The 25,607-nt window shown below is 39.3% G+C and overlaps 1 protein-coding gene across 1 annotated transcript; it reads left to right on the top strand.

The window, feature by feature from the left end:
• Nucleotides 1-3,070: 3,070 nt before the first annotated feature.
• Nucleotides 3,071-23,068, top strand: RPE65 (retinal pigment epithelium-specific protein 65kDa). Its single transcript, XM_012653764.1, has 14 exons — nucleotides 3,071-3,332; nucleotides 4,407-4,489; nucleotides 5,839-5,989; nucleotides 7,466-7,573; nucleotides 7,677-7,818; nucleotides 11,212-11,359; nucleotides 12,582-12,663; nucleotides 12,900-13,032; nucleotides 13,144-13,283; nucleotides 13,912-14,041; nucleotides 21,108-21,222; nucleotides 21,318-21,412; nucleotides 21,519-21,630; nucleotides 22,757-23,068. The coding sequence occupies exons 1-14, from the start codon at nucleotides 3,322-3,324 to the stop codon at nucleotides 22,906-22,908; spliced, it is 1,602 nt and encodes a 533-aa protein (XP_012509218.1). The 5' UTR covers nucleotides 3,071-3,321; the 3' UTR covers nucleotides 22,909-23,068.
• Nucleotides 23,069-25,607: the final 2,539 nt, after the last annotated feature.

Genomic DNA, 25,607 nt, shown 5'->3' with positions numbered 1-25,607 from the left:
GTATTAGCCAGAAGATTAAATAAAAATCAAAATTCCAGAGAATGGACATTGATAAATATCTCTTAACATTTGTATGGAATACTTTTGGCTAAAAAATCCTTTTGTGTATTTTCCCTGGCTTATACCTGAGGGCCTGAGGCACGCAGGGTTTGATGAGGTTTAATGCACAGAAATTAGTTTTCATCTTGAATTTATCCAAGCATACTACATTGATGGCTCGCATGGTCTATGAGTCTGTAAGCCTTCCAGGAATGAATTGCCATGGCTTGTACTTGTAAAAGAAATATTCCTCAAGGAGCTAACTTCTAGGATCTATATAGGTTGAAACATAAAGAATACCAAAGGTGCAAAACAATGTAAAAATCACTAAAACCAGCCTGTTCTTAAACAATGTGGCTGCGGTCTCAGAACACCAAAGACAGTACAGGCATACCTAAAGAGGCAATTGATGCAGTCATGGACATCAGTAAGATTAGATTCTCATCTCCCAGGTAGTGATCTTCAATATAAAGTTCAGTTTGTTAATACACAGTCACCCAGCTAGGCTTTCTGGCACTTGGCTCCCAGACAGCCTTGTCCTTCAGCCTCTTGTAATGGGGAGGAGAGGTGAAAGTGAAGAAAAGCTGCTGGGTCCTGATATTCCTGGAATTTCTCTCCAGTGAACTGAAAGTTCTCAGGTATGACAACGTATCCTGCAGCTCTACTCAAAGAGAAAAGACTCTTCTGAGAAAATGAAACCCAACAAAAATGGTGCAGGAGATAGAAAGTTCTAAAAAGCACCTTCCAAATTGCCCATTCCTCAGCCTTCCAGGAATGAATTGTCACGGTTTGTACTTGTAGAAGAAATATTCCTCAAGGAGCTAACTTCTAGGATCTATACAGTTTGAAAAATAAAGTATACCAAAGATGTAAAACAAGGTAAAAATCACTAAAACCAGTTTCTGTTCTTAAACAATGTGGCTGCAGTCTCAGAACACCAAAGACAGCACGGGGATAGCTAAAAAGGCAATTGATGCACTCGTGGACACCAGTAAGATTAGATTCTCATCTCCCAGGGAGTGATCTTCAAACTGCCCATTCCTCTGCCCTCTCTCACTCTGCATTCTTCACCAGGAATGTGCTCTCCATCTTCTTTCTGTGTCCACACCCAGCCTATCTTTCAGATTCCAATTCACTCTGCCTTCCTGTGAGGCTCTCAAATGATCATAGCTCCCAGGGATCTCTTTCTTTGGCAAATAAATCAAAATCAGAATTCATTTCCTCTGCATTCCTGAAACCTCACACACACACACACACACACACACACACACACACACACACACACGATCACACAGTATGCACTATCTAATTAATTGTAACAGAAACCAGAAAGCTAGTGGTCATCCTTTTATGTGCCTCTTTTTTCACCAGCACATTCCCCAATCTCAGAGTTTGATTAGAATTCCCCTGAAATACGTCTCGAGTCTGGCCACTAATATCCATCCCCAGTGCCTCCTCCATATCAGCTATCTTCACTTATTTGATCTGTGTCTCCCTCTCGTTTATCTTGCCCAAATCTCCTTCCAATATTTTATCCACAATGTAATCAAATTGGTCTTAATGAAATGCAAATCAGATCATGTCACTCTTCTGAATTAAGCATTTCAATGATTCCTCTCTTCTCATGATATGAGGCTAGATTTCCTTACATGGTACAAGGTTATACAAATAGTGGCCTATGATTGTCTCCAGTCCAGTTTCATTTCTTGCTATTTCCCCGCACTCTGTTCACCTCCAGACTTTTATAAATTCTACAGGCTGTGCCTGAACACTCCTCTACTTGTCCTTTGAGTGGCTAACTTTTATATATTCTTCCTATCTTAGCTTAGATACTTCCTCTTTTGTCTGGGACTTCCTAATACCAATATAGATGTTCTTCCTGGGTGATACCACAGTATCCTATACTACCATCATTTTATAGAGATAGGGCTTTTAGTTGCAGACAATGAAACCAGCTCAGGCTAATTAAAGCAGATCACAAACATATTAAATATTAGGTAGCTAACAGAATCTCTGGGACGGCTAAAGAATGGAGTTTGGAGGTTACCTGGCCAGTAATAATGCTTCAGTCTCCACTGTAGAACGGTTCATATGACTGCCGTGGATGGGCAGAGACACCACTGGTGCTGGACACTAGGTGCTGCCGCTGAGACTTCTACCCCTTCCTCTGACGGCTGGAACCCTGGTCACATGCCTGTGCCCTTACTGCAGGAAAGTAGGCTCCTGTCGTCTACCTTGGGGAGTGCTCAGATTAGTTGCTAAACCATTTTGTTGAAAAAGAGCTCTAGAGTAAGTAGTCATAACCACTCATTAAATTTAAAATTGTTAATGAGTTTCTTAAAAAATGTTAAAGTTGTTAGCTGTTATAGTATATATCTGGTCTGTTTTCCAGGGACTCCTTTGGGCAGTACCATGTCTGTGCTGGCAAGCAAATAGGGCTTAATAAAAGAATGTGAAAATATGACTGAATTAGCACTATAACTCTCTGAGTGCTGAACACATACCAATGGACAGGAAGCTGAGGTGGACAGCAGGCAAGCATTAGTGACGAGGTTACACTAACAAATCAAAAGGACATAGCTAACACCTCAACCTGCTTGGAAGAATTTGGATGCTAAATGGTACCGATAAGGTGGCCAGAGAGGGTTAGATGTGCTACAATGTGCTTCCATAACACTCCATACTTCTCCAATCTTAGCACTAATCAAATTTTACTGAATAATTTGTTAATTTTTTGTTACTCTTGCAGAGTTATAAGAGCTGTGAAGGCAGGGACCATAACCATCTCTGAATGGTCCACGGATGGTACGTAGTAGTTTTTTTTTTAATAAGTGAGTGAATAAATGAATGAATAAATGAATGAGGGTGAGTGTGAAGGTGCAGAAGCGGTGGTAGAGGAGGTAGAGGTGGGCGCCAGAGAACAGTGCCAGGTTCCAGTGAGGTGACTTGGCATCGGTTCAGGCCTGATGCTGGCCACTCCCACACGGCTCCTTTCTTTCTAATCTCCTTCTCATTCTCCTTGGGAAGGATTGAGGTCTGTGGAAAACAGCCAAAAAACTGTTATGGGAACGGCAAGTCCAAATAATGCTCAAGCATCAGAAGGATGTGAGCGCTGAAAGCCACTTCTGTTCCCCCTCCCTCAGCTGAAGGGGGTGGGGAAGAGTTCCCAAAGCCATAACTCCTTTTGGGGGGATTTAGAAGGCATATAAAGGCCCCTGGCTGACGACTTGCTTCTTCATTCTGCAGCTGGTGCCAGAACTCTCAATCCTGCGCTGAAAGAAAATGTCTATCCAGTAAGTATTTCTGTGAGATGTTTTAAAAATGCCTCAGTTGATTCATAGTGAATGTGCCATTTCCAGAGCTCCTGAAGAGAAGTCATTGATTGACGACCTGTTTAGGGAAGACCCTTGGATTTTGGTGGGGAATTTTTCCCTATTTGTGTATTGAAGTAAATATCTAGAATTCAGATCTAAATTATGGTGGGGTCTGTGTGATTAAACTGGGGCTGGCAAACAGTTGTGAGGATCTCAGGCAGACTTGGGTTCCACTTCTTGTCTAGTCATTTCCTAGCTGACTTTGAGCAGATTACCTGACTTTTCTAAGTCTAGGTTTTCCCATATCTAGAATGGCTATAACAATAGTACTTATCTCATTATGCTATTGTGAGATTTAAATGAGCTAATACTGAGAGAAGTTCTTTTTATGGTGTATAGCACATAATAAGTGCTTAACAAAAGGCAATTATTATAATCTGGAGTCTGGCCAGATATTCCCCACTAAGAAGTTATAAAATGAAGCCAAAGAGAGGAGGTAAGAAATCAACAGCAATATAGAACCTGATGAATTTTTTAAAAGTACTGTAGCTCCTGGGGATTGGTAGAGAAATGAGATGATGGGGAGAAATGATGGTATAATATGGGCGAATAACGCAGGATGAGGTACTTGACTCGAACCCCCCAGGAGGGAGAGGAATGAGTCTCTCAGTGAGGCATAAAAATCAATGACGCAGCAGTGAGCTGAGAGAGCTGACAGGCCCGGGAATGCTGTGGGAAGGAGCCTGTCTAGGACCCAAGCTCAGGAAGCGAAGTGATAGCAGCAGGATTAGTGGATTTGTGTTCAGAAATAAGTGAAAACTGGCAGAGGGCAAGATCAAGTCCACTGTGACCACTGACGTTAATAAAGAGGTCACCCCCCCACCCCCGCATCAAAGAAGCGCGAGCCGGTCCGCTGCACCGCGGGGCGCGCGACCCTCCCGCAGGCCCTGCGTGCAGCCACAGAGCGCCTTCCCTCCCGGAGCTCTGCCTCTGTCCCTGCTGACTTCTTTGAGTATAAACACAGGCTTCTTGCTCATTATTCCACCATTTCAGAGTCGAGCATCCTGCTGGTGGTTACAAGAAACTGTTCGAAACTGTGGAGGAGCTGTCCTCGCCGCTCACGGCTCACGTGACAGGTTGGTCGCGCCCGTCTTGCGCCCCCCGCTGTTGTGCTGAGCTCCCTCTTGTCTGTTGGCGGCTGTCAGTCCTGGCTCCCCCGGTTCGGTTCGGGCACTGCGAGGGGAACCAGGTGGTTTCCTCACATTACTTCATTTCTCTAATGTAGAAAAATGCTACCTAACTGGGATTCCTTGAGGAAAGAGACTATGCCTTGGTCATCTTGAAACCGTCAGTGCCTGGCACATAGTAAATGTTCTATAAGTGTCCGTCCCACCAGTGTCTGAATACACGAGGGCCACGTAACAAGCACCTGTGAATATTACATTGAAGGGTGGTGGGTTTCATGCCCATTACATTGGAAGAATGATGTTGGTTCTGGAGTCAGGAAGAGGTAGATGCTAATCACAGCTCTATCATTTCACTGTGAATCTTCTAAGTTTTTTAAACTTTCTAAGCCTCAATTCCCTTACATACCAAAAACCAAAATTTACCTCATGGAGATGTTGTAAAGATTAAATGAGGTAATGTACATAGACTGACTCACCCAATATGCAACACTCAAAGTGATCAATAGACGGTAGTTATTATTACTGTCACCATCATTATTAATAAATAGAAAATAACCCATTTGCTTAAAAAAAATTACTGGCAAGGATTAAGCAAACACTGCCAAGCACCACACTTTTCAAAGGATACTAGAGCACAGACCTAACTGGTTAAACCTGAAGGCCTTAAGGACTATCTGCGATACCCTTCATTTTGCAGATGAGGAAAGTGAGACCCAAAGATGGCATGTGGCAAACCCTAAACCAGAATTCAAGTCCCTGACACCCAGCCCTGTGTACTTTCTGCTATAGCAGGTTGCCTTCCATCCAGGCAGTAGTGCACCCCCTCAGAGGAATATAGCTCTAGATGTCAAAAAGCCAATATTCCCATTGTTTCATTTAAATAATTTCTTCTATTGACACATCTTTTAAAATATCTTTATCAAATGCCAAAATATATCAAGCAATTTGAAAATCTTCTTAAAACTGAGATGGCAAAAGGCAAATGATATCTAAGGAAATCTATGAGGTGGAGAATCCCATTCCCTTCAAGATGGTTTCCCCTCACTCCTCTTCCAACCTTTCTCCAAACTCTGGGGCATTGTCACATTTCCCACCATGTGGTCTCCTAGTGAAAGAAGAGTCACGTCAGCAGACATTTTCTAAGTGCCGTCCAACGTGAGAGCTGGGAATGAAAATCAGTGCCGGCTTTATAAAGAAGAGGCTGCCCGATTGGGCTGCTAATAAAATTCACCTTACCAGAGAGGAGCCCGCCCAAGGGCAGGGGTAAGAAGCGGTGTTCTGTCTCCCCTCCACCACAGGCCGGATCCCCCTCTGGCTCACCGGCAGTCTCCTTCGATGCGGGCCAGGACTCTTTGAAGTTGGATCTGAACCATTTTACCACCTATTTGATGGGCAAGCCCTGCTGCACAAGTTCGACTTTAAAGAAGGACACGTCACATACCACAGAAGGTAAAGGGGCATGAGGCCGAACTCCCCAACCCAGGAGTGAGACCTGGCGCAGCTCCCCCTCCCGTGTGCTTTTGAACCTTCTGAACCCAGGAGGGGACCTGTATATCCACTTCCTTCTCAGAATCCACCTGGCCCAACATGTCTGTATGGACACCTGGGAACACTACCTTGAGATAAAGGAGAAGCTAAGAACTAGAGCTTTGGGGTCCCACAGGCCTGGCTTTAAATCCTGTATTCAACAGACACTGCTTGCCTGGGTGGGTGACTAATTCTTTGTAATCTGTAAAATGGGAGAAATAATAGAATCTACTTCGTAGGTTCATCACAAGGATTAAATGAGAACACAGTGTCTAGCACATAAGAAGAACTCAATAATAATAACAGTTATTGTGATGATGATTAGTAGTATGAAACCATTGGCTATCTTGACTTCTTTCCTTTTTTTAGAATCAGAAAGGCCACAGGGAAGGAGAGGGAGGTGCTGCAAAGTAGGGAAGGACCAAGTATTTCATAGTGATACCAGAAAGAGAAGTTTTCCGAAAATAAGAGATTATTGCTAAGGGCTTGAAGACCTAAACCATCACTCCAGGAAGCCCCCTTAACATCACAATGAATACTTTGTCTTCTGTTTTAATATTCAGGCCTGTAAGTGGCTTTGTTGATCCCCACATATTTCAGACATTGTGAAAAGACACCCAAAGGAAGCATAAAAGGAGACTTGAACAGGTTAACTTGGACTCTAAAAGAAGAGAAACAGATCATGTCAAGCAGCAATGTAGCTATGACAGGAGAGTTTGGAGCTCAGATAAAGCCTTCATATGCCTTCTAAAGACCTGGGTACTTTTTCCTTTTCATACAAGTACGAAATCAGACTTTAATTAGCTGTCTACATGAGAGATCCTGGGCAATGTATGTCATCTAGTCTGGGATATGGTTCGGCAGATCTGCCTGGGCAAGGGATTGAATTCAAGAACACATACTTTTTAAAGTAGCAAAATAAATTTTGAAAATTGAAGAAAAACACAAGAGGAACAGAGAGATTGAAAGGAATACAATTCAGCATATCATGTTCTGTGTTTCCCCAGTAAGTGTAGCTTGAGAGGTTATAGGCTACAGGGGGAGGTCCTTTGTGAACTGCCCACAGCGCTGCATGGTGTGACACAGAAGGTCACGTGGTCCGGCATGGGCCGACTTGGGTTTGAATCCAGCTTGGCCAGATATGCCAGTCACTTAACTTCTCTGGACCTCAACCTCCTCATCTAGGAGGTTTAGCAGATATAAATTTAAGCTCATGGAACGTTGTCTCTTTCTCCTTTGGTGGCCCCAACAAAATGAGCTGACAATAATCTTTATTCTTCATGTTGTGACTTTGTGATTCTGATTTGATGAGGACACAGAGAATGACCATTCCAAGCTCCACATGGAGCCTGCGCTGCCCCTGTCTGTGACCCTTTCCTGTATCCCAATGTCCTTCAGGTTCATCCGCACTGATGCTTACGTTCGGGCAATGACTGAGAAAAGGATCGTCATAACAGAATTCGGCACCTGTGCTTTCCCAGATCCCTGCAAGAATATATTTTCCAGGTTACTGAAATCCAACTGCATGTTATTCAAGACATTTTGCATTAGCCCTTTTTCTCTCGTGGCTTAAAAGTTATTGAACTGAAAAATTCATTTGCTTCTGCAGGTTTTTTTCTTATTTTCGAGGAGTGGAGGTTACTGACAATGCCCTTGTTAATGTCTACCCGGTGGGTGAAGATTACTACGCCTGCACAGAGACCAACTTCATTACAAAGATTAATCCGGAGACCTTGGAGACAATTAAGCAGGTGGGACACAGTGCTCAGGTGACGTCACTCAGGAATTTAGAAATTGGAACTCAGAATTAAATCAACTGTGCAATTTGGTGGAAGGAATATGAGAGCCAGATTAAGTTTCAAATCCTTGCTTTTTCACCAACTACTAGCTATGTGACATAGGGCAAACTTTATTTCTTCATCTGTGAAATTTTAAAAAAGTATATGGATTGAAGGAAAACCGTATAAAATGGCTAAAATATTCATTCATGATACAAATATTTATTGAGTGCTTTCCATGTACCAGAATTTATGCTAGATGCAAGGGGTAGATCAATGAGCAAGACAACATGGTCCCTGATGTCATGGCTTTGATAGGGTAGCATGGACCTGGTACATATTGGGTGCTCAAAAAATTGCAGCTGTTGATATTGAAAACCATGCTATTTGTGGTTCTAGGAAAATACATTGCACCAATTTGCCCCTTCTTATAGATGCTTATTAGAAATAAAGATATGTGTTAAATGAAATAGCATAGGACAAAATATCAGCAATATTAGAAAGTGACAGTTTCACTGAGAATTTATGCAACCTCGATGCAGCATTACTTAAAATAGATCCTCATTTTCAACCAATATTTATTAATATATATCTATTTGCAAGGCATTGTTCTTATCTTCAGGAAGCTTAATCTCTAGATTGGGAAGTCAAACAAGTACAATTATTATAAGACATAAAATGTGATGAGTCTTTTAAAAGAAGGAAAACCTAAGAAAGCACAGATAAGAAAGAAATTATTTCTGGCGGTAGTTGGGATGCAAGGTGGGGTGGATCAAGGAAGGTTCAAATGACTTGCATTTGAACTGGAAGTTAAAAGAGAGGTATGACTTCAGTGAATTTGAAGAAAGGACATTCTAGGTGAAGAGGGTAACATGATCAAAGGTGAGACAATAGAGGATATGTTCATGCAAACTAGAGAATGTTGGATAGAGTTGCAGTATTTCCCAGTGGAGATACTAGTGGCATTGGGCAGGAGGCGACTCATCATTGCAGGAACTGTCCCATACATTGCAGAGGTCTGTCATCCCTGGCCTCATCCGCTAACCACCAGTGACGTCTTTAATCATTGTACAAACCTAAAATGCCCCTGACATTTCCAAATATGCCCCTAGGGGGCAATCACACTCCCAGTTGGAAACCAGTCATCAATGTCAAGGGACACAGGATAGGACGATATTAAAAGCTTGAATGATGAGCTAAACATTTGGAATAAGTCATTTAGCTAATGGGAAGCTACTGAAAGTTTTCGCTCAAAGAGGTAGTATAAGCAGAGTTGTGCTTTAGGATGTTTAAGTGGGAAGCCATGTGTGAGCTGTATGGGAGAGCAAAAGAAATAAGGTATAGCTAGCTCAGAAGGTAGAATTCAAGACCAGAACTATAAATGCAGTACTAGTAGAAATGGAAAAAAAATAGTCTCAACACGGGTCTCAATATCACAAGCTGATCTATAATTCTCCACAGACTATTTACTAAGTCTTAACATATGCTTTCCCCAGTTCTTTATTGTTTTTGATGTGTGTGTGTGTAACCCTGTACAAGTGTGTATGTAGATCATTTAGAGAAGAACTGAAGCTGAGTTTCTCAATCATTCATTGGACTCTGACATCATATCTGTATTGCAATTGCATACTACTTTAATTGAAAATGTAGAAGCTATAGTATGGCTCCAGAATAGGCTTTATTAGATGTCAGGTTCTGTTGTGAGTAGTACCATACCCTGACTTCATATAAAATTGTAGTACTAAAAATTTGAGATTTTCTTTTGCTTACTATTATCGAAATAGTCTCCTAACCAGAGCCTTTGCCTCCAGCCTGATTCCTTTAAATACAATTTCCTTAGTGAGGCAGGAAGAATTTTTCTAAAATACAAATATAAATATGTTACTCCACCTAGGGAACCCATAATTTCCAAAATAAAGTCCAAGTGAAGGCCTTTACTGCTGGCCCATTCTCACTTCCCCTCCTCCATGCATGCCCTTCCCTGCAGCTATGCTGAACAACTAGTAATCCCCAAACAGCATGTACTATTTCACAATTCTTTGTCTTCACATTAAGATTCTCACCCCTGGAACACACTGTCATCCTGCTCCACCTAGCTAACTTGTAATCACCTCTCAAGCATTAGAGACGGGAAGCCCACCTAGCTGGGTTTGATAGCCTTTCTCTACAGATACTTTTTTGTACTCACTGTACTTTATGCCAGATTATTGGTCTAATACAGTGCTGTCCAATGGAACTTTCTGCAATGATGTAAATATTCTAGATCTACGTTGTTTCAGTGCTATTGAGTACTTAAAATATGGCTAACATGACTGAGGAACTGAATTTGAAGTTTTTTCTGAAAACTAGTGGCTACCATATTGGACAGTGCACGTCTAGACTGAAGTTCTTGAAAGCAAAGACCTCTTTTCCTAGACCCTGGCACAGTGCCTGTCATATACCAGAAGCTCAAAGACTACTTGCTGAATGATTGAATGAATGTATGAATGAATGTCTTGCCTATTATTTAAATAAGGGTGATGAAAAGACCCATGCTTTAAAAATATTTTCCTAATAGAATAAAAATAATTTTGCTTAGTTAAATACATACACCATCAATTATTCTTCCAATAAATTTTTATTGGATGGGTTTCAGGTAGAAATCTAGTGCTGATTTGCCACCATGTGCCTCTATACTCTTGAACAAGACACTTGACCTCTCTGAGACCTCAATTTCTCCTTCTGTAAACTGAGAGGTTTGTGCTAGATTTGTGGATCTGAATTTCTTATGAGATTCCAAATTAAATTAAAATGCTGGATCCTTATATTTAATTCCAAGAGATTCATGGTTCTCCTGAAGTTTATTTAGGTTAAGGCTTTCTATACTAGATGAATCCCGAGGTCCCTTTCAGTTACAAACTCATACTTGCACTTGTAGTATATGCAAGACACTGGGTTTTATATTTAGGCTGCCATTTTTATAAATTGAAAATTACTGAATACCAGCAATTTTATACAATTCAATCAAATACAATGAGAGAAGTATAAAGAAGTCCTAGGATTCAAATTTATCATTGTCTGAGGTCAACTTGCATGTTTAAAAAGAAAAGTAACCCAAGCACCATATGGTATACATCAAATGAAGAACACGGTCACAGAGACTCCAGATTTTAGACACATGGGAGTCAGTATGGGTGTCCCAGGAAAGTTCTACACTACAGGTGGGAACTGAAGGTGAAATAGTGTAGGATCCAGAGAGATGGAAAGAAAGAGAAAGTACACTTAGGGTGAGAGTGCAAAGGGTAGTGGTGGGGTCAGACCTATGGACAAAGGTGTACTGTACTCTCCCTTCTCTCAACGTGGGTGATATTCACTTTCCTTCCATAGGTTGATCTTTGCAACTATGTCTCAGTCAATGGAGCCACTGCTCACCCCCACATCGAAAATGATGGAACCGTTTACAACATTGGTAATTGCTTTGGGAAAAATTTTTCAATTGCCTACAATATTGTAAAGATCCCTCCACTGCAAGCAGGTAAGTTTACCAATCTTTCCTCTTCTGAAAACAAATATCTCTATTGTGAGAAAGTTACCAGAAATACAGGATGTCAGATCAGAATATCGAGATAGCATTATAAGCGGAGTTAAATTACTCTCAGGCTTTAGAACAATTGCCCTCACTCCTACCTTACCAGGGACCAATGCCCATCTCTTGCCCAAAGCAAGAGATGACAACTTGAAAATGCAGAAAGCAAGTGGCCAAGTTCTATTCTACAATGTTTCAAGATGTTGTGTATATGTGGATTTGATCATGTAAAATTTAGATTCAAATCCAGCAAACATTATTGAGCACTTACTCATATGCCAAGCAAAATCAAATTAAATAAACATATGTGTATGCATAATAGCATACATACATATATATGAGAATGTATTCAATATTTTGTGTTTAATTCCCAAAACTGTAAACAAATCTATAAACTCATTAATACTCTAGAAAAAGAATTAAAGAAGAGGAGAGAGTACTTTAGAATTCTCTATTTATCTTCCTTTCATTGCCAGGTTCATTGATAACCATCTTGATGACAGAATTATTTGAATTTATATGGAGTTTTGTTTGGTATCGCTTAGTGTAGTTCTTGGTTCAGTGTAGTCCCTGGACCAACAGCATCATTTGGAATACTGTTAGAAATACAAATCTTGAGCCCCACCACAGGAAACTGAATAAAAAATTCTGGCAGAGGAACCTGCAATCAGTATTTTAAGAAAACTTTATGTGATTCTGATGCACATTAAGGTTTGAAGACCATTGACTTAGTAGTAAATAAATTAAATTTTAACGTGCATGAGAATAACTGTACGGTTTTATTGGCAAAAACCCATCTGTGCTATACATTTTAGGCATCTTAGGATACTGCAAAAGGCATTTTGATCATACTAAAGTTTTGCCTTACTCCCCTGACTTAAAACCCACCTCCAGTTTCAATATGTGATTCCCCTATACCCTGCCTCCCACAACCCTATTTGAGCACACTTTTCCAGATCGGCTGCTATTTGGATTTTCCCAAGTGATTGCAGCTTCACATGAAATTTCACTAAGAAATGCCAATGACTGAGAAAATGAAAATAAACTCTGAAAAAAAAAATCAAGATCTGAAAATGTATTTCTTTGCTTGTATAAGCTATTCTAAATGCTTTGTATTAAAAAAAATAAATAAGAGGCTGTTTCAAAGCCTTTTGAAACCACTTTATTTCAGACAAGGAAGATCCAATAAGCAAGTCAGAGATCGTTGTACAATTCCCCTGCAGTGACCGATTCAAGCCATCTTACGTCCATAGGTAACTTGAAGGCCTGCTATCAATCTTCAGGAAAACTCAAGTTTAAAGATTTGTTTTGCCTACCTTTGATACCAATCCTGATCACATTTTTTTTTTCAGAAAACTAAATTTAAACATAATTAATTTTATGTAGGCATTGTTGATTCATGTAACTAAGCAAACCTTGTGTATACATATTTCTTTGCAGTTTGAGAATCAGCTCTTTCATTCACAAGCTCATTTGTGTTTCTGAACAGTTTTGGTCTAACTCCCAACTATATCGTGTTTGTGGAGACACCAGTCAAAATTAACCTGTTCAAATTCCTTTCTTCATGGAGTCTTTGGGGAGCCAACTACATGGATTGTTTTGAGTCCAACGAAACCATGGGGGTAAGTCTTAGATTTATTTGTCAAGCTTGTGATTCTGAAAATAAGATGTGTTTCATAATGTACACTTTTTTCCTTTTTAAATGCATCAAAATATTTTACTCACTTTTCAAGGTTTGGCTTCATATTGCCGACAAAAAAAGAAGAAAGTACCTCAATAACAAATACAGGACTTCTCCTTTCAATCTCTTCCATCACATCAACACCTATGAAGACAATGGGTTTCTGATTGTGGATCTCTGCTGCTGGAAAGGGTAAGAAAGGACATTGGACAAATGGTACATTTCCTGTTCTTGGAAATTAGGAGGCTTTTACAGAGAAGGTCCTCTCAATGTTTAATCCGAATGACATCTAAAAATGCAAGCAGTATGTGAGAGTCAAAAAATATAATTGAAAAAGCAATAGGGAGTTTAGGTAATCTGAACAGCCAAACCATAGCGAAGGATTAAAAACCAATCAGGCCATGAACCAGACCTGAAAATAAAAGGACCTCAGGAATGAGCTTAAACTTGACAAAATCTTTGAGGGAGCTTGAACCGCACCCACTCTAGGATTGGGAGAAGGAGGTATGCTTCTTTTCAGACTAGCCACGTCTCTGAGAAAACAATAGCCCCTAAAGACACGAACACAATGGTGACAGAGGAGCAACACAGAAAGTATCTTAAGGCTGCGGTTATTTAAACATATCCATGAGGTGGGTTTCTTTTATTTTTTCACCCAGTGTGGGCAGGAGGAAATGGCTCTGATACACCTGGGTTGTTAGTAGTTTCTGGGTTGTGAAATAAAAAACAGGCAGGCACTTATGCTTTTAAAAGGCATGAATCATCTCTCTAAAATTACTTGTAATTGTTGGTGCTCATGTTTGACTTCTTATTTTTGCAGATTCGAATTTGTTTATAATTACTTATATTTAGCCAATTTACGTGAGAACTGGGAAGAGGTGAAAAAAAATGCCAGAAAGGCTCCCCAACCTGAAGTTAGGAGATATGTGCTTCCTTTGAATATTGACAAGGTAACCTCCTTCTACATAGATTTCAGATCTAACCAGAATGTTCATCTGTCTGAGGAATTGTTCTCCGGCCTCATGTTTATACATAAAGTCCTGTAGTTTCAGAGCTAGAAGGAATTTTAAAAATAATCTAGTTGAACTCCCCTTGTTTTACAAGTGAGGAAACTGAAGCTCAGAAGAGTGATGTGACCTCACAAAAGCTACTAGAGCAGAGCCAGGATGAGAACCAGGTTTTGTGATTCTAAATCCGCTGTTCCTTTATTTACAAAATCCTCTTAAAAATATGCTTTCTCGGTGAATAGTGCAGACTCACCGACTCCTAGGATCCTTTGTCGATAATATAAATACCTTAAATAATTTGAAATTCTGGAGAGATGAAGCATGAAAAAGTACCCTTGTGGGGAAATCAGCCCATTATTTTGGTTTTTAATAATCGTCTAAAAATATCACTAGAGGTTAAAAATCATTAATAGCATTAGACAGTCATCTCTTTATTTCTACTTTTTCTTCCCTGTATTCAGTGACTGTCTTTTTAGAATAAGCAGAGTGACATCTAGAATTTGTAGTGTGATGGAAATGCCAGTCAAAATCAAGAAAATATTATTTTCACGTGTAGATACCTGAGCACGCACTCTCTTTTATGTCTATGTGCTCCCTAGTTGCACAAAAGGAGTTGAGGCAGCCACATGGAATGTAAAACATCATACCAAAGGCTTAGATCTGATGTCGTGGAAAATTAACCCAATTTAGAACCAGGTATCGCTGCTCTTAAGCAAGTTTGTGAGCTCTATGAAGAATGAGAAAAGACGAGGTTGAGATTAGGCATTATAACTAGGCAAAAGAGCTTCTACAAAGGCAAGGAGGAATTTTAAAAGCAAGATTTAATCTAGAAATGTGTAGTAGCTGGAGCTGGTTCCTTAGGAGCATAGGGAACTGGGTTTGGGCAGAGGAACTGGAAAGACAGGTGCAGTGATATCGTAGGGGCTCTGTAAGTCTTTGGGCATTTTATAAACAACAGGGAGCCACTGAAGTGCTTTAAGAGTGTGGGGCTGTATATGAGATTTGTTTTGTAAGTCACTCTGGCAGCATCACGGAGGACAGACTGGAAGGCAGGGAGTCCAGAGGCTGGAAGCCTATTAGAGGATTAATGCAGTGGGGTAAATAAAAGAAAATAAGTACCTGAATAAAGAAAATGGCAAGTGAAAGATAAAAGAAGATATAAAGTTGAGAAATAATTAGGCAGTAGAATCGGCAGGAGTTGGTGTCTAATTATATATGAAAGGTAAGGGAGAGGAAAGAATCGAGGATGCTTTCCAGGCTCCTGCCCTCAGCAGTTGAGTGAGTAGTAGTACAATCTGCTGAAAGGGAAGCACAGAAGTAAGAGGAGCTGGTTTGCAGGAAAAAGAGTAGGATTTATTTTATACATGTTGCATTGAAAGTATTGCTGGTCATCTCAGCAAAATGATCAGCAGGCACCTGCTAGACATGGATCTGGGGCTCAGAAGAGAGATCATGGAGAGAGATCAGTCTAGGTACCTTAAACACTCTTGCTTTCCCCTTAGGAAGCGTATCTCTGGCACGTAGTTGAGTGCCCATAAAATCATTACTAAATGAATGAGTCAGTTGATTTCAGTAAACTCCTATTTTGCTAATAATGGTAAAATCAGAATCATCTTTAAATTAAGGACATAAAAGAGGATCACTTAACTTAAAAATCCACATTCCAAAGCAAAGAAAAAGGAAGAATTTTTCTAAATGTATGGTCATCATTGCCTAAAGAAAGATCACCCAATTACAGAATGGGGAAATTTTGTCATGATGAACAATGTCTAATGTCACCTTAATCCCCGCCTTCTCTTTCTTTCAATAGTTACTAAGTAACCACTGCAATAGGCATTGCACTAGTTGTTCCAGTGGGTACGTGGAAAGGATACACTTCTAGTTCTCATGGAACCCGTTACCTAGTGTGGTGGGGAGAGGGAAGGTGATTCAGGAATGAGAATGCATGTCAGCACAAGAGGAGTTCTGTGAGGGAGGGGTAAATGATAGTCAGATGAGGAGTCATCACACTTGTTTGGGGAGATTCATGGAACACAGTTATTTGCAGCGGGCAGTCTTTTGGTTGGTGATGATGAAATTGAAGCAGAACAGTAGAGGACGGGAAAAACAGCTTAAGGAGAGACAGAGAAGTGGGGAGCAGATAGAGAGAATTGGCTGTTATCCAACTGGTTGGATCACAGGCAAAAGTAGTGGAGTAAATGGGATAAAAAGCAACGTAGGTTGATAATCTTGGAAGGCTTTAAGATCAAGCTAAGAGGTTTGTACTTTATTGGGCAGGGAATGGGGAGACAGCGGAGATTTTTAAACAGAAAAAAGCTGATAATTATTGGTATTGAAATGATGATCAAATATGTAAGAATAGATAGCTAGCAGGGAGAAAGTTCATACTTTAGAATGGGTTTTCCAAACGAAACATTAAAAAATTGCTTATTTTTGAATCAGAAATTTGATAACCAGAGAATATCGAGAAAGAAGAAAAGATAGCCAAGCACAGTAGCTCAGGAAATGCCCATGTGTAGAAAGTGGTCGAAAAAAAGAGAAGCCAGAAAAAAAAAGAGCCACAGAAAGAGCCACCAGAAAGTCCTAGTTCCACTAAAAGAGGGTAATCCACATAGGCTAGGGCAGGAGAGGGTTATATGGTACCCACTGCTACAGACAGGTGGAAAAGGCCAAAGACTCGGAACCCAACACTAGATTTGATGATCTCCAAGGGAGTAGAGTGAGGGAGACAGAAATCAGTTTTCAAGGCTCTAAAAGTGAGCAGTATATGGGAGAAGTTACTGAACCTATACTCTTAAAGGTTTCACACTGAAAGGAAAAATAGGTCATAAATTAGGGGAAGGAGAGGCAATAAACAGATCAAGAGAAGAATGGAGAGAGCTAAGGAGAGGAGAGAATATAAAATGACTGAGGTTTCAGTTTACTGATTAAGATAATGGTAGCATCTTTAAAATATGTCATTACTTTTGAAAAGGCAGTACATTTAAATGTTCAAAAAATAAAAACTATATAAAAAGGTATACACTACGAAGTCTCACTCCAACCCCTCGCTCCATCTATTCAACTCCATTCCCCCTCACTTCTTATGTCTAACTTTTATTAATATCTTCCTTTTCTTTTATTTATATAGAAATATGATATATGTATTGGATATAAAATATAAAAAATACAAATATATATGTATATATAATTATAGTTCTCATTCTCTTACACAAAAAGCAAGTTTCTGTATTCACTGTTTTGTACCTTGCTTTTTTCATTTAACAATATATACTAAAAATGTTGCTTTTATATTCTTTTTGTGAACATACACAAGGTTATTCATACGGTGCCTAACTTCTGGGCAACAGAATTGTTTCTAGTCTTCAGCTATTACAAATAATGCCACAAGAAATAACTTCATATGTGTGTTATTTCATATATGTGCAGAAACATCAGTAGGATAGATTCTCAGAAATGAGATTGCTGGGTCAAAGGGTAAATACATCTGTTAAAAAAAAGGAAGTCAAAGGAGAATCCAGATTATTGAGGAAAATAAAGATAATATTACATATTTCTTATATTAAAAACCTAATTTAACATTTTAAAAAGAACAGAGGAAAACAATTCAACTTAAAACCACATAATAATATGTTTGACATGGATATCTGTACTTAGTGTATGCATGTGTATAAATCTGTATACGTACACACATCACTCTCTTCTGCCCAACATCACCTCTAAGTGCCCTGAATCTCTATTTCACAAAATTTCATAAAAGGTACTCTGCAATTTACTCCCCACCTCCCATCTCTTCCCTACCCTCAAAATTTTTTACTATTTACTCATAATTCATAGTCTACCACCAGAAAAATCTCTCTATTCAGAAGTTCCCTCCGCCTTCTTTCTTTAACCAAAATCTAGCTTTTTTGTAAGGACACTGGTCTCCCCAGCAGCAATTTCCAGCAGAAGCAGTTTCTACTCTGTACAAGGCCATAGCCCTTTTACAACTGGGTCTGTGGTTGGGTTAGGTGTCCTTGTTTCCCTTTGCTTAGACCGTTGTTCCCTCCATCCACCCTTAAAATACCCCAAGTTTTCATCTCATTTCAGCTAATCATATAGCTGAGTGGTATGTGTACACATACATACAGCACCCCTCATTATTGCTGTCAGCTACTAACCACCACTCACTCTCCCTCTGGGCTCAATGTCACCTTCTTTCCATTTCTACTCCTGTCTCTTAGTTCTTGGCGATTTCAGTATGTACATCAATGGTGATTCGTCTGACAACCTAGCCTCTCAGTTCCTTGACTTCTTCCACCAAGCCTGTCTTCCATTCTATCTCAGCCCCTCATTCTCCACTCATACCCTTGAACTTGCCATGGCCTGTGACTATGCTCCTTCCATAATCTCAGGTTTTAGCTTGCAATATCACTTGCCCCACTGCAATTCCCACCAGGAACTTCCAATCCATCAAATATACTGTTTTCTCACTCTCTCTCTCTCCCTTGAGGACTCACCTTCCCTACTCATTCACTTTAAATTTTATAGTCCATAACTATAATCACTCTCTCCATGGACCCTCATTTTTCTTGCCTCTTTCTTACTTTATCAAACTCACTTGTCAAAACCACAACCCTAGTTAAATTCAACTCTCTACCCACTCCATGCTAATACCTCTCAGGCTGAATTTAAGTGCAGAAAACACACAATCGTGGTAATTGGTCTGATTTTAAATGCATGACCACAAACCTTACTGCTACATTTCCCAACTTCACTTACTCTCTCACTTTGCTAGTTAAATATTCCACACCCTTCTCTCTTCAAACTTTTAACACCTCCTACTTCCTGCCTCCACACTCATACGCAGCTGATGACTAGGCTTCCTATTTCTCAGAAACAAATGAAAGAAATCAGAAAAGAACCAGAGACTCCTGCCACCACATCTACCCACCCACGAGCATCTGTACTCATATACTGAATTAGCCATCTTCCTATCCAGAGCTAATCTCTTTCATCCTCCCTCACCCACTCAAGGACATCACTCTAGCAATTCTCCCCCAGATCTCTCCTAGATCATTGTTTCTCTACCCTTTTCAATGGATCATACACATCACGCTCTTACAAAATCCTTCTCTTGACTTCTTTTGCCCCAAACAGCTATCCCCTCATTCTTCCCCTTGTTGGAAGGAACCAGAACTCAGTCCTTGATTCCCCTATCTTCCATTGTTATATTCACTTCTATTTATTTATTTTAGAGATGGGATCTCACTGTGTTGCCCAGGCTGACCCTGAATTCCTGGGCTCAAGTGATCCTCCAGCCTCAGCCTTCTGAGTAGCTGGGACTACAGGTGTGTGCCACCACACCTGGTGACTCACATCTTTTTAAAGATTCATGCTTTAAAGCAGCCTCCATTTACATTTTTAACTTTCCCTTAAACTCAAGATTCTTATATCCTACTGCCAATTCCACATCTGCATTTGGATATCCAGTAGACATCTCAGGCCTAATAAGACAAGAGCTGAACTTTTCATCTTCCACCAACAAAAAATTTACTCCACCTGCAGTAGTCCTCCCCATCTTTGTTGGGACACCACCCTTTAATTGCTCAGGCCAAACTCCTTGGTGTCCTGCTCAAGATCGCTCTTACTTTCATGCCTCTTCCCCACCCCATATCCTATGCATCAGGAAATCTTGACTCTATCTGACACTTCTCACTGACTGCACTGCTAGCAGCCTCATCTGAACCGTTGTTTTCTTTTGACTAGACTACTGCAAGACGGACTGGTTTTCCTGATCCCATTCTTGCAAGGGTTGTCTCAACAGAGCAGCCAGAGGCATTGCTCTGGCATTTATTTATTTAAAAATAAATCACAGCCTCTCACTCCTCAGATCGAAACCCTCCCATGGCTCACTCATGGAGAAAGCCTACATGCTCACAAGGACCTGAGGCTCTCCACAATCTGGCCCCATTACCTCTGGGCCCCACCGTGCTCTTCTCCCCCTGGCTCAGTCAACTGCAGCCACACTGCATCTCTCTGATGCTTCTCAAGACCATTCAGCATCCTCCTGCCTCAGATCTTTGCACAATTTGTTCTCTGGGCTTGAATGCTCTTCCCCAGGTACCTGCACTGCTAACTCTCTCATCTCCTAAGAGTTTTGTCTCAAATGCCACCTTTACAAAGATGCCCACCCTGACCACCTATTAAAATTTTAACCCATCTACCCTTCATACTTCCAATCCCCCTTCCCCTAGTCTATTTTTTCTCCCTACATTTATGGTATATTGTACACTTTATTCATTAATTATTTTTATTGTTTATCTCCTCAAACTCAAATGTAAGCTTCAGGGAGGACAGGGACTTTACTCTCTGAATATCCCAAGTGCCTAAAATAGAGCCTGGAACAAAACACGTAACCAAGTATTTGATGAAAGTATTAGTAAATGGATATGTGTTTAGAAATAGCAATGATATCCATTGTTTCCGCAAACCAATCGGGAAAATCACATGCACATGACAAGAGATCTTAGAAAAAATCTGGTCCGGTGGTTTTTATATGTTTTCTTTTTGACAGCGTAACTGTATGTGTTTTTTTCAAGCAAAATCAGAATATACCCTAACTATAAAAGAGGTAAATGCTCTTGTAACCCTGAGGCAGTTGAAGTATTTGTTGTTCTTGTTGTTCTGCAGAAAAACATTTTTTATTTTATTTATTTATTTTTTGCAGAGGCCCTTCCTCAGAGGCCTAAATTTTCCTCGAGGGTGGTATCATTTTACAGATGAGAAAATTGAGGGCTTAAGAGGTTATGTGACTCTCCCGGTAATACACAGCCAGTGAGTGACACAGGTGCAGACAGCCTTCCCGGTTACGTTCCGGGGCTCCCTCATCCACAGCTTCCTGTGCTGTCCCTCCCTGCATGTTGACCTAAGAAAGGACGCAGGAGAGAGGAGACTCAGGAAGTCTGCATTTACGGCTGCTTGAAATTTCTTTCCTGCTCACCGAGGTGTCTGTTATTTTCTTTCTTAGGCTGACACAGGCAAGAATTTAGTCACACTCCCCAACACAACCGCCACTGCAATTCTGTGCAGTGATGAGACCATCTGGCTGGAACCTGAGGTTCTCTTTTCAGGGCCTCGCCAAGGTGAGATGATCTAGAGGAAATCTCACACAGGAGGGAATAAACGTTCCATTCAAAGAGATTAACAGAGTTTTCCTAACGTGTGCTCTGTTTTGCAGCATTTGAGTTTCCTCAAATCAATTACCAGAAGTATGGTGGGAAACCTTATACATATGCATACGGACTTGGCTTGAATCACTTTGTTCCAGACAGGGTAATTAATCCATCTTACTAATATTAGAACAGAGCCTGGAGACATATGCTAGTCAAGTAAAGCATGTTAACCGATTGGTTGGTTGATTTTTCTTTCTTACGAGCAGCTCTGTAAGCTGAACGTCAAAACCAAAGAAACTTGGGTGTGGCAAGAGCCTGATTCATACCCATCAGAACCCATCTTTGTTTCTCACCCAGATGCCTTGGAAGAAGATGATGGTAATGAAAGCAATGGATGTGTCTGAACAATCTCTTTTTTACTGGAGTTCTGTGTGTTTGCTCATTAGGAGAGGGGTTAGGTTGACCATTCCTTAATGTTCAGAAATGATCTTTAATACTGCAAATAGGACAGCACAAAAGAATTTAAGCTTATTTGAAAAGAAGTTTCATCTTGTGGCCAGGTTTTGTTGGTTACTGGTGGAAAAAAATGCTAAAGCACCATCTGGTGTCATCGTGGAGCATCAATGTCTGCTCTAGATGAGTGAGAAAATGAGGAAAAATGGCATCATGAATTCTAGATTTTTGCCTATGTTGACCAAGATACATTTCTGAAAAAGAACAGTTCTAAGAAGCAAAACTGAGTATTCTAGCAAACCAAAGAGTATGAGAAGCTCTGTGATTCTAGTTTTGGTTTGTTCTTTTAGTAAGCTGAGGCTAGAAAGGCATCCAGAGCCACAGTCTGTAATACAGCAACTCTGTGACAAAGCATCAATCTTAGCTGGGACAGGGAGAGAGATTATATTCTGTGGAATTAAAATATGGGAAACCACAGAGAAATGAGACAAAGAATTGTGGAGCCATTTCACACTAAATAATTTTACATATACGCCCCATCCAGTCAAAACTGCAAAAAGTTTGCTGTCATTGTGTTTGAAGGAAGTCAGCTTCCCAATAGATCTTGGAAATTATAGATATAATGTACCTTACTGATTTCAAAATCTTTTAATACACATTTTTCATTGATAGTTACATCATTTGTTTTTCAGTAGGTAGAGCAGGCATTATATTTTTATGTTACAGATAAGAGCACAGATCCATTCATTCAATAGTATTTAATGAGCACCAACTATATTCTAGTCATTGTTGTAGGATATTAGGACACAGTAATGAGCAAGACAGGCATGGTGACTGCCTTCCTGAAGCTTATAGTCCAGGGGACATGAATGCTTTAAAAGTCTTCTTCAGGTGATTTCATAGCCAAGTGGTAGAAGAATCAGAACAAGAAATCAAGTCATGGTTTTCTTTATTTGTCAATGTACTACCTCCTATATTATTTCAATGACATTTAATCTACAGCCTGGGCTTTTCTAAATTCAGTACTGCCTTATTTACTTCTGATTAACAGGTGTAGTTCTGAGTGTGGTGGTGAGCCCTGGGGCAGGACAAAAGCCTGCTTATCTCCTGATTCTGAATGCCAAGGACTTGAGTGAAGTTGCCCGGGCTGAAGTGGAGATTAACATCCCTGTCACCTTTCATGGACTGTTCAAAAAATCCTGAGCATATTCTAGCAAGATACAGTTTTGGTGACAAAACCAAAAAAGCCAGCTTCAGGTCTTCAATCAAATTCTGCTCAAGTTTAGCATGGTCTTAACTTGCAGATGCACACAATTTTGCAATGTTTTACGGAAAGTACTGAGTTGAGCAAGCAATTCCTTTAAAAAAAAAAAAAAGTACATATTTAGATAATCATACTTCTTCTGTGAGACAGACAGACCGTAACTGAAAAACTGTTTTACGTATTTAGCAATCAAAGAGGAAATGAATGTGGACTTATTAAACTGCTTTTATTCCTATTATAAAAGTGCACTTAGGTACCTGTCTGCTCCAATTATTTTTTTAATATTTAAAAACCAAAGTCCTCTACACCTAATTTGTATGTGGCTTTGCTGAGTCAAGGCGGTATCATGTAATAAGGCTTAATTACTAAATGTCAAACCAAACTTTTTCTCAAACCAGGGACTATTTTCTAAGAGTAATCATAGTAATTATTTTATATATATGTAACTACTCAAAGATTTTCAAGCTTATGAACTTTAACCTTTCCATTTAATATAGGCAATTATTATTATTTCTGACTTTACAACAAGAAAACTTATGTCTAATCAACTGAGGCCTCTCAACCAAATAACATCTCAGAGATTGTTGTATATTAAAAGCTTATGTAACATAAAAGTAAGTACATATAGTAGTGACTGTAATTTTTTTTAAAAAGCATAAAAATACTTACAATATCTATTTAAAATTGAACTATGGAGTAATGTTGGGGCTTATACTTTGTTGCCTCATTTGTTTAATTATATTTAAGCACTGTGCAATCATCTGACTGAGAGATAAAAATATTAAATTATTAACATTCAGGTATTAATACATTTTAAGCACTTTTATTTTTAAATTACTTTCTTCCATGGTACAGATTACCAAAACAAAGAAAGGAAATTGACAAAAAATTGCATTCGATATCTTAATCTTAGTATCTATTTTATGCTCAAAAGCCTTACATATCATCATATTTAAGGTGATCAGCATCATGTTCTTCGAGGGGAAAATAGCTTGCAGGAACAGACTGACCAGAGACTTGATGCATCCATTTGATTTCTTTGTTTAGATAAACTCCACACTCATTTTTAAATTATAAGTACTCATAAAAACATACTTCTCAAAGAAAACCCAAAAATATAGAAAAGTGGAAATTATAAAGCAAAATCATACAGAGCCCGTCTAAATTCAACTGCTATTAAGATTTGGGTTCTTGTCTTTTTCATCTTATTTCCCCTGTGGATTTCTAATGTAATCATTATTTTTCCATGTGTAATCCCTAGATAAAACTAGAAATCTCAAAAACGAAAAGGGAAAATGCCAGGGAATTGCGTGAAATATGTCACTGTGGATAAACATCAATCCATTGTGTTTTGTCTTGAGACATGGCACATGGACAAAATTCCACAAAGAAATCTATTTTTCCATTTATTTTTAAAATGCAGAAAATAAATGACTGAGAAACTACTAAGTTTTAGACTTACAGTCTTCAAATTTAAGAAAATTCCTACAACTCCCATTCCCTCCATTTGCCAGTCACTTCCTGGCTTCTTCCCATTCATTTTCCATGAGTCGAGTCTCACAATTCAGGGTGCCCACACCTCCCCCGTTCCTAGACCACCTCAGTGTGAAGAAGGAAGAGAAGCAGATCTGACTAAGATAACTTTCTGCCAGTACCATTTTACCAACATCGAAATTCTCTATTACAATCATCTCTGATATAGCAAGAAGGCTTAGAAGCTGCTATTCAAATCCAAAGATAGAACATGAGCTTTAAAACTTAAATTAGAATAAGGAAGATTGAAGTCAGGCAAGAGAGATTAACTTGTAAATTCAGATTGAATGAAATAAGAAACCTGCTTTCTAAGAAATAGCTACCCATCTGGGGGATCTAGAGAACCATATCCTATCTATTTAAAAAAAAAAAAGAAAATCTGTTTTAAGGAAAAAACTTCAATTGAATGAATATAAATCAACCTGTTAATAAGTAGTTATTTTTAAAATAAGAAGTTGTTTGGAGTTAATCTTTTTTTTTTTTTTTTTTCATTTTGGGTACCCTATATTTGTCATAGCCAAGGGGAAAGGATAGTAAAACCTTTGACATAATATCATCAAGAGGTAATTAGTAACTGATAACTGTCTCATGGCAGACAATCTAGACAAAGTCCCTGTGCTGTATTCTAAAGCATAAAAGCCCAGCAGATATTGAAGGGAATCTATCTTCCAAGAATTCTACAGCACTTTTACTCTGTCATGCCACAATCTGGCTAATGAATAAATTCCATTACTTTCTTCTGTTAGCCTAGTAGGAAGGGTATCAATGATTAGAGATTATAGACACATTCCCTAAGGAGCACCAAATCGGGAAAATTCAGTCTCAATGGGAAAACAATCTCTGAAAGACAGGAGAAAAGAAACATATATTTACTGAGTGCCTACTATATGCTAAGCACTTTAATTCCTAATACTAAACCCATTATGATACTATTTTCACCATTTTAAAGAAGAGGAAAGGGAGGCCAAGTTACTTTTCTAATGAGTAGTAAAACTTAAACTGAAATCTACATTGAAATGAAACATTTTTCCCTGAAAATTTAGTTTTTGATATTGTCTGAAATATTCCTACTAATTTAAGATTTTTATTTCATATGTAACCACTA

Source organism: Propithecus coquereli, unplaced genomic scaffold (genome assembly GCF_000956105.1).
Source record: "Propithecus coquereli isolate 6110/MARCELLA unplaced genomic scaffold, Pcoq_1.0 Scaffold427, whole genome shotgun sequence".
In the NCBI taxonomy this organism is placed as follows: Eukaryota; Metazoa; Chordata; class Mammalia; order Primates; family Indriidae; genus Propithecus; species Propithecus coquereli.
This window is presented reverse-complemented; position numbering and strand designations above follow the sequence as displayed.

Bases quoted from the DNA above. Each gene is read 5' to 3' on its own strand.
- RPE65 (XM_012653764.1), top strand. The intron at 13,284-13,911 runs GTAAGAAAGGAC...TTATTTTTGCAG, and splicing joins GATCTCTGCTGCTGGAAAGG to ATTCGAATTTGTTTATAATT. The intron at 21,413-21,518 runs GTAATTAATCCA...TCTTACGAGCAG, and splicing joins ATCACTTTGTTCCAGACAGG to CTCTGTAAGCTGAACGTCAA.